Source organism: Dufourea novaeangliae, unplaced genomic scaffold, assembly GCF_001272555.1.
Source record: "Dufourea novaeangliae isolate 0120121106 unplaced genomic scaffold, ASM127255v1 scaffold172, whole genome shotgun sequence".
Lineage (NCBI taxonomy): Eukaryota > Metazoa > Arthropoda > Insecta > Hymenoptera > Halictidae > Dufourea > Dufourea novaeangliae.
Genome location: NW_015374058.1, coordinates 2,125,672 through 2,135,755, shown reverse-complemented (window position 1 = coordinate 2,135,755; position 10,084 = coordinate 2,125,672). Strand labels below are relative to the sequence as shown.

Below are 10,084 nucleotides of genomic sequence, written 5' to 3'. Positions count from 1 at the left end.
AAAGAGAACTTCATGGAATTTATGAACGACTTTCTAGAGCGCGAAGCTCCATCCATGAAGAACTTCCTACAGCTGATCAGTGTAAGTTTAATTTTCTATTCAATAATCCAAACTACCTCTTTTAAAACTTTTTCTTACCCCTTTCGCTGTGATGCATCTCCCCTCAAACTGGAGAAATATCGTTATTCCTTAAATATGTTTATTTCATCTATTCCAAGTTGCCTAAATTCTCTGTTCCAGAGCCCTCTGCCAAAAGATGCCCCAGCCAACAATTCCCTGGAATTCGACGGTTACATCGACTTAGGGAAACAATTATCCCTTCTGCACGCGCTTCTGCGAGAGAGTTTAGTAACAATCACTTCCTCGTCGACGTCACTGCCCCCGACCAGGTTACCAGAGATCCTCGAGAGGATCTCCATGGCTCTGGATCAACCTGGCCCAAGCCCAGTGCCGACGTCTCATCGCTATCCGAATTTACAGAACAATATATTCCGTTATAACGACCCCACAATAGCGAATAGCAACACGAATCTCTCTGTGTCGGCGACGTCGACGTTGAGTAATCACAGTACTTTGAACGGAACGATCAGGGACAGCAACGAAGTCCTGCAATCTAACACTCTGGGCCATAACAGCTCGCGTAGCCCTAACGTTGCGAGGGCTGCCACTCTTCCTCGCAACGCGTACATGCCGACCAACGGGAAGCTACAATTGCAAATCCCCACCGACGATTATCCCCTCGAACCACCAGCCTTTGTGTCCCGTTCACCAACCCCGAATGTTCGACAGCACAGGGGGATCGGGTCGAACAGGACCGGAGCGGGGTACAGACTGACCGCCAGCGCCAGTTTGGCGAACGTGAATCACTGCCAGACGCATCCCACAAGCCCCACTAGATCTGAAAGTCATAGCAACCTGAAGGATTCAAACTACAACATCACCACGTCACAGAACAACCAGTCGAATATTTGCACCATCGTGTCCCAGCAGCAGCAGCAGCAGCTTCAGCAACAACAACAGAATCACAGACACAATATAGCTCGGCTACAGAACCTGGACATCCACGAGAGGGAGGACAATAGGAATCATTGCAACAAAGAGGAGAACGCGAACCAAACGTCCCATCAGAATTACAACAACGTCTCGAAGACCACCGTGAACGCGAACGTAGTGGTGAATCCATCGTCCAATCTGACGCTGTCCATTAACCATCAGGCGAATAATAATTATAATAACAGCAAGACCAGTAACACGACTGCCAATGGGAATCTCGACGAGCTCTCCGACCTATTAAGGTACGCTGACGATGAGGTCTCTGAGTCCAAGTCGCAGAAGGGCTCTCAAATATCTATTTCCCAGCTGAGCAACGTTGCTTCTTCCGGCTACCAGAGCTTCGCCGCTTATAGTCAGAGCTCCAGCCCAGTGGATCTCAGTAGCAATAACGCGAACGCGCATATACTTAGCGCTGCGCCTCTCGCTTTTGCTAATCCCGTTTATCACATGGAACCAAATCATGGTAGAAACGGCAGGAGAGGAAGCAGTAGTTCCGAGGAGAGGGACGGAAGCGGCGGTGGCGTCGAGGGCGTCAGAGGTGTCGACCTCAGTCCGTCACCTCCGCCACAGAATAACGTCAGGAACCTTCAGAGGAACAATCAGAACCAGTGGAGGCAGAATAATCAGACGCATAGGAACAATTCGGAACAGAATCAGAGCGTTTTCTGCACGAAGCTCAGGAGAAGGTTGTCGCTGGACTCGACGAGGGACTTGTCTGACACCAGCGAGGAGGAAAACTGTACCACCAGGAGGAGCAAGTCGCGTAGTCACCGTAGCGCCGAGCAGGTAATTAAATCAGATTTTCCTTTTTTTAATTTGGTACTTGGTTTCTTTGATGACGAATGATAGTATGATTTTAATTCATAACATTTCAACAACTACATTATTCTTTGTGAATATTAATTAAAAAGAATATTTGCACGCTTATGTGGTAATTAATGTTATATTAACTGTAGGTTACATTATAATTTAATGGTATAAAGTATAGACTGCGAATGTTTCGGCAAATTCAAACAAAGTCCCTATTTTAGTCAGTTCTATACATTCATTTATGCTATAAATGCATAAAATCCGCAGTCTAATAATGAATAATGGATTTTTAATGAAGTACTAGATATGAATATGTATTTATGAATTGGAATTTTAACTTGTCACAGAATAATAATATTTATACTTTGTATATATTTTTTTTTAAATTGCGAAAGGCAAACATGGTTCATTCGTCATCCGCAAGACCAAGTTCTACAAGTCAAAAGTTTCTTCCAGCGCCATTACCAAACGCCGCAGCTGCAATCGCGTCAAAGAATCGATCAATCAACCCGCGCAGGCAATATTCTGTTAACTCAATAATCCAAAGAGGAACTTACAAAATCTCGTGCCTTAACTCTCGTATGTAAATACAAAATCTCATAATGTATGTATATGTGTGATAACAAGTTCCTCTCGCCGCGTACCGCGTCTCTATTTCTTTCTGGTCTCTCTAACCGGAACCGCCTTCTCCGCCATCTCTTTTTCTCTTTTTCTCTCTCTGTGTGTCTTGTAACTAACAGCGCCACCGTTTCTCTTCGTTTCCAGTACGAAGATGAAATCAAGAGTCTGCAGAGTAGCGTAGATCAACTGAGGGCCCGGTTAGGCACAACCGAGGATACCGATATAGATGACGTTGCACCGGATACCAAGATGAAGAGCATCATTTCCAGGTACTTAATCCTCATTAACGCGGCGAACTAACCCATCGACTGATTTTTTTGCCTGAGTGTGAACCCAAAACCTCTTCACCCACTACCCCCTTCACCACCACCCCCTCCCTTCCTACGTCATATCGTTGTGGTGACCACATTTCTCTGCGTTTCACTCGAAGCCTCTATTTATCCGTTTTCATATTCGGTCACTTCAGCTCTGTGCCATATCCAATTCCCCAAGAATTCGATTTGTGATACCATAGAAATCGCGGAGGAAAAGCGTCAGCCAAGTTCAATCGTTTTTCCTCGTCTCGATCATTGCTCGTCTTCATTTGCCTCGTCGAGATCGAAACACAGTCGGGAAACCGCGACGATTAAACGGACGGAGCTGGATAAGTTGAGGGATAATCCTCGTCGAGATCGAAACACAGTCGGGAAACCGCGACGATTAAACGGACGGAGCTGGATAAGTTAAGCTAGGCGATTAGTGCACGCGTAATTGGCTCGCGAGGAGTTAGGTTAGGTTCTTATTGTGGAAATTTATTTATGTGCAGTATTCACTTCGTAAGATCGCAGCGAGATACAGTAAATCATCGATGAGTGTGCGAAGGCTCCTAGGCACTGAGTGTTCAGATGTCATCCCCACCACTAGGCGCTTGACTGCTTCCACGGGGACACATTTATCAGCCCCAGTGGTGGGGATGACGGCTAAACACTGTGCTGAGCAACCTTCGAACACTCATCAATGATTTACTGTATTATAGATCAGTTGACGCGATTTTTCGATTACTTTTATTCGTTATGGTAAAGAGCAATTTTGTGAGAAGAATACTGCACTTTTTGTGTAAGGAGAGTAAATGAGATATAAAAATGATAAATCTAATTAAATTATATAATCTAGTATGGATGTGTATATATATAAAACTCACGAAGTATCTTATTTGTGAAGTCACCTGGCTATAAATTTTTGGTCAGTAGTATTACAAAAACATATTAAAAACTTACTTTTCTTATTAAGCTTCTTGATAATTGTCGAAATATACATGTTTCTGTAAATCAGAATAATTTGTATGAGGTTTGAGCTTGAACTTATTTTCATTGGGAATGTCTCGTTAGTTGCTTACCAAGGTTTCCACACGGATATAACAGGAATTATAATAATTTATATTTGAATTAGTTAATAATTTGTTCGAATACGTGAAGAATCTCTAATTTAAGGCGAAAACGTGCGCTAATTCGTGAATGTAATAGCGTAGCGATATCAGAATAAATAACAAAAAATTGTGTTTTGACTATAAAAAGTCTTCTAGCAAATTCACATAAATAATTCTTGTTATTCAGCTCTGTCCGTCGATAAAGCACAAGCTGCTAAAGAGTAATCCTAAACCGATAAGCTGTAAATAGATATAATATACAAACAAGAATCCGCGTTTTGTACGACGATAGAAGGCGTCTCACGTAAGGTGTGTCACAAAGTTGTTTTCGCAGAAACTGACACCGACAATGATTACATTCTTCTTTTATTTTACGCAGTTCTATGAAACCGGTTATGTGGCTTAGCAATTGGTTGATTGACAGATAATTTTCATATTTTTGGTGTCAGGTATTGGGAAAGTGTTTTTTTAATTCTTCGGAATTTCATTAATTTGCACAAAATTTACAACAAAATTTCTGATAATCAAAATATTTTCTGTCTATCTTAGTGTCCGATTTCTTTAACAGTAGGTATAACGAGGTGAAAAAAGTTACAGTAAAGTTGAACAGTATTTGTTGTCAAAGAAATTGTTTGCAAATTAGAACATTTATTTAATAATTCGTTAAAAATAAATTAACAGTAAAACCATGATGATCATAGTCTGTGAATGATATTTAATAACAAATGAATACTTTTTCGAACAAATACAAATAAATGAATAAATTCATTTATTATTGTTTTATATCTCTAACAATAAACTGTCACAAATTAGAGTATCTTTAATGAGAAATTACACATCGGTAATTTTAATCGTTTCGGTAGCTACAGTGTTAACACACTGGCGCCTGAACTAAACTAACTGAAAATAAATATTGTTTTACGTTATTTCTTGGAGAAACGAATATTCGTTAAAACAATTTTTAAATTTTATTTTCGAGAATGTATCCGCCTAACGAAAAAAAATTAAATTACACGATACGATGTCATATTGAATCTTCAGGCTCATAATATGAGTTATAAATAAAGTAAGTTAATGATTCCAAATTGAATCGCTACGTTCGGAAGGTGTTAAGAGCGGCCATCTTTGAACCTACAATGGGCCAATTCAAAATCACTCTTTATATTAGACGTTGAACTACGTGAAACGAAAGAAGAACAAAAATGGCATCGGTTAACAGTTTCCGCAAAAAAACGACTCGAGTCACTCACCTGAACACGTTGGCGCCCGCTGACGCAAATCTGCGTCACGGATCAGGGGTCTTTTTTATCACCATAAAGAAAAAAAGTAATCGGGCGCCAACGCGTTAAGCCAGACACCCTCGGTATAGGTATGTTCGGAAAATAACGAAAAGAACACTGACCCGCAACTCGGGCAAAAACGGTTACTGTTCTCGAAATAATATGTATGTTTAATTGATTGTGTGTTCCTGTGCATTCTATCCGCTGCATTTGGTATACTCTGGCTTGATCTGGACCTTGGTGTAAGAGTCAATTATATTTCTAAGCTTTCTTACGTTTTTTACGTCACATTGTTTAGCATATATATATTACATATATACAGGATGTCCCATTTGAACATTCACACGGAATTATCTTCCGAACTATTCGTTTTTTTTTTTTTTTTAAATTTTCCAGTAGAATTTACGTTGTTTCGAGGAGGACTTCTTATGATGGTTACAAATCTTATCTGAATTGGTGAACTTGTCTCTGTGATTTTAAAGTGACTTTTGTATTTTAAATGGACCTGTATGTTTTTATTTAGATAGACGTGTCTAGCCCATTCTGTGACGAATTAAGTGACCTACAATATGTTGGTTTTTCAAGGTCATTTAATACCGGTCAAAACCTTCGCAAGTACTACTTATAAAGTAACGATGTTTACGACTGAATCGATGAAATACTCCATTGTAAAAGAATTCTTGGATACGTCCAACAATGGTAATAAATGATCTTGAAAGATTAATATATTATAGGTTAGTGAATTCGTCAACGAAATGGGCTACACATCCACCTAAATGGAAACATATTGGTCCAGTTAAAAAAATAAAGGTGATCTTGTAATCTTGAAGGTACGTCCACCTATATAAGATTTGTGATCATCGCAAGATGTATCCCTCGAAAGAAAGTAAGTTCTGCTTGAAACATTTTTTTGGAATAACGAACAGTTCGAGAGATAATTCCGTGTAAAGGTTCAGATGGGACAACCCGTATATACATATTTACATATATATCTATATATAATCTACATCTTGGTTTTTATTCTCCGACAACACGCGCGAACGATCTATTTCTCGCATAAAATGCCGCGGCCACGTTCGATACGAGTTAGATACGTGATCTCTGTACTTCAAGCTCATCCAAATATACAGGGTGTCTCACGCAACTGGGCCAAGCCATTGCGTTAAAACGGTAGAAGATAGAAAAAATTTCGTCATGAAAAATTAAATTGTTTCTAGTGATGCATCATGTGGTGCTTGTGTCACCTGTATTTTTTTTTTAATGGAACTATTTTTTTCTAGATGCCATTCGATGCACTTTTTACTTTTCTACAAAAAAATATTTAGGTACATGGGTCGAGAAGTGATTAATTTATACGATATTTTAGCTTCAGTCTCTCAACATTGTATAATATCCAAGCTTGAACGTTGTAATGGCGTATTAAAAAAAAGGTATAGTTCTATTTAAAAAAATAAAGGTGACTTTGAAATCCTTGAAACGCCTCCATTTTCAGAGAGGACACGTGTTATGCATCACTCGAAACCATTTAATTTTTCCTAATGAATATTTTTTCTGTCTTCTACTGTTTTAACGTTATGGCTTGGCCCGGTTGTGTGGGACACCCTGTATACATACATACTCTGAACCATGCGCCCGACGAAAGCATTATTCTCACCCTACGTGCAATACTTACATCACCGTCCAACTAACACCTCTAGTCAGTCGGTCTCACACGTCAGTTCACTTCACTGTCACCCAGCAACCCTGTCTCTACCAGAGTTGGGTAAAATGTAATCTAATTACAACGTCTAAATTGCTATTACATTGTAATTACAATGTAATTGCGGGACAATTACAATTACATTCGAATTTTACAATTACATTCAATTTTATAATTACATTCGAATTTTACAATTACATTCGATTTTACAATTACATTGTAATTTTACAATTACATTCGAATTTTACAATTACATTCAATTTTATAATTACATTCGAATTTTACAATTACATTTGATTTTACAATTACATTAAAATTTTACAATTATATTCTAATTCTACAATTACATTGTAATTTTTATTGTAAATTTAGTATAGTTCATTACAATATAATTTTAATTGTAATTGTCCTGAAATTACTTTGTAATCATATTATAATTGTGATTTTGATTTTGTAATTAGATTACATTTTGCCTAGCTGTGGTCTCTACACACGCCTCGAACACGTTTCGTCTCTCTCTTTCTCTCTCTTTCTCTGTTCCACATGTGCACGGATCTAATCTGCAAACTGATGACTCTTGCGCGACTGGTCTAACGCGGAAATATTCAGGATTTAACCAGGCTTCGTTGTAATTGTTTAACTTGTTCCATGTTTAATAATTTCTTTGTTCAGACAGATTAATCCACTTTGTTTATTTCCAAATCTTTCGACTCTTTCTATTCCGACGTATACGTAGCATGAATATCGTATGAAATGATCGGTGACAACAGCAACAGTTTAGAAATTCCATCGGATAGTATTGTTTTCAAACAATTATTTTCTGAAATTCTTATGGTTGTAATAATGGTAGGAATTTTAATAACACTAAAATATAATATTTTACTTCTAATTCGATGACATTCCTTAATAGATAAAAAATCAGTTTTTAATACTTAAAAAATACTAATTTAATACTTAAAGTAATTACTTTCGTATTTTTTTTTTTTTAATTAGACTGTGAAAACGTAATTTTGCATAGGTTACGAATACTACTTCAATAAATATCGAATTTTACTCATTAAGTTTCTTTAATATGTAATTATCAATACTAAAATTAATCGATTGATCGATGAATTCTGCGACGAATAAATTATTTTCAATTATTCAAAAAATAATCTTGAATTTCTTAATGCGAAACTTATCGATTTATCGATACTGTTGAAGCTACCAAGTGTGTGTATCCTGAACGTTTCTGGCTTGGCCACCACTTACATTATTGTCACAATTAATCACAGCGAGACCAGTGCAGCAGCAAAACACCTATGCTTCTTTGATCGAGGAAAGTCCCCCGTACCCCATGCACTACTCTTGGTCGTTCTGTTTTGGTTGTACAACAGTATGATATTTTGCACCGTACACTGCTGCTTCCTTTGACTTTCATTTCCGAGTAATACATTGGTGTTCATTTTCTTAAATATGCATCGTGGTGCGCTTGGACTCACACCAGCTTCTCTGTGAAGTCTCTCTGAACATGGAAACCTAAAACGAGGAAATGACATATACTGTGTGAACTGTAACAGGTTTCATTCTATTTTAGATATATTATTAAATACTGAAATCTGGAATATGAAATTCCTCCTGTGAAAATGAAAAATGTCATTCGGATATTTATCAAGTACTCTTTGAATAAAGCTTAGATATTATTATTCGCTAGAATTGATTATTACGTAGAAAGCAATGATTGGGTGCAAAAGAATTTATTACTGTTAGTTTCATAAGTAGATCAGAGAAGTAGTTTTTTAATTAAGGCACAACTATTCACAGTTTATAACAATTGTATTCACCTTGTAGAAAATGGTAATAAATTATGTTTCCATTTTATTCTTAAGAATTTATCAAAGCAAAACTTGTACAGCATAGAATGGCAGTTTTTGAATTTCAAGGAGCCATTGCACCCCATAAACCTAAATTTAGCCACACATAAAAGAACGCATATCTTCCAGACTTCAGTGTTCGATAATTCAAACAATCATGCAATAACTGATTCTCAATTAATGATACCAAAAATCCAAGTAGGCCTCAACGAATACCCAGACGCAAAATTTACAGAGAGAATTTACAGACGAAGCTCAGTTCCATGTGTGTTGGGAACCATTGCCGAGTATCCTCTACTTCTCCAAAAAAGAATCTCGCTAAAAAATTCTAAAACATCCCCATAGATCTAATACGACGGTCTGCTTACCATGAACTATCCTACAATCAACCATTTCTGAAGAATTAAAGGGTGCTCGAATGGTAAACTGTGGCGATCAAAAGGCCACAGCAACAAGATATCCCCATCATCGATCCCAAATTAATCAGGACCCAGTTAAAGCAATCTCTTCTTTTGTTAATTATAGGTTAATCTCCGTGGAGGAGGAGCTGCGTCGCGAGCAACAGAAGATGTCGGCCACGTTGTCGTACAAGCAGCGCGTGATCGACGCGCAGGAGCAGCAAATAGCCGCCCTGGACGCCGCGAATTTGCGTCTGATGACGTCAAACACAAGACTGTTGTCCGCATTGAGCACACTGAAGCAACGGTACAACGCGAAGACCCAGTCGAGCAGTGAGGCAGCCGCGTTGCTGCAGAACATCGCCGACATCGGCGAGCTGAAGAGCTCCTCCTGTTGAGGGTCTCCTCCGTGAGTCCACCCCTAGACGACAGACACACGCGCGAATGGCGAAGAGCACACCCGGTGAACGAACAATCAACAGGAGGATGGGGGGAGGGGGCGTCACACGACAAAGGAAACAGCGGATGATCGAAGAGTATTCCTTTCACCTGTTGGCGACGTAGGTAAAAGGATCGAGGCAAGATTATCACGGCAAGAGAAACGCTGTACGATAATTTCGGTTCACCCCCGAGCTTAACAAAGGATGGTTTCTAAATCAAGAAATATTCCCAATCAAGGATGTCTCCTCAGGATGCAAAGATAATGCGCGTGAACCTCTCCGTGTTTTCCGTTTTCCCTTCGAAACTGCTTGGAGCTCGCTGATAACACGACGATAACAGAATTTAAGGGATACTCCTCGACTCGATAGGTTTGATGAACCTAGACGAAGAAGAGGAGAGCTCTCAAGCGCCGCGTGTGGAGAAAGAGAAAGAAACAGGAGGCGTGTGCGATTTAATAGAGGCTACCTAGTAAATAGGCAACACGGTTTAAGTAGATAATTTTACGTCGAACTTCACGTGACACA

The 10,084-nt window shown here is 38.8% G+C and overlaps 1 protein-coding gene across 1 annotated transcript in view; it reads left to right on the top strand.

Annotated features, from left to right (window-relative positions):
- Positions 1-9,517, top strand: part of LOC107190029 (probable Ras GTPase-activating protein) — a 20,073-nt gene extending 10,556 nt beyond the window's left edge. Inside the window, exons 5-8 of the mRNA XM_015578745.1 lie at positions 5-81; positions 241-1,839; positions 2,629-2,753; positions 9,247-9,517. Of these exons, the coding sequence (XP_015434231.1) occupies positions 5-81; positions 241-1,839; positions 2,629-2,753; positions 9,247-9,517 (2,072 nt within the window). The remainder of the gene's footprint in view (positions 1-4; positions 82-240; positions 1,840-2,628; positions 2,754-9,246) is intronic.
- The last annotated feature ends 567 nt before the right edge of the window (positions 9,518-10,084 follow it).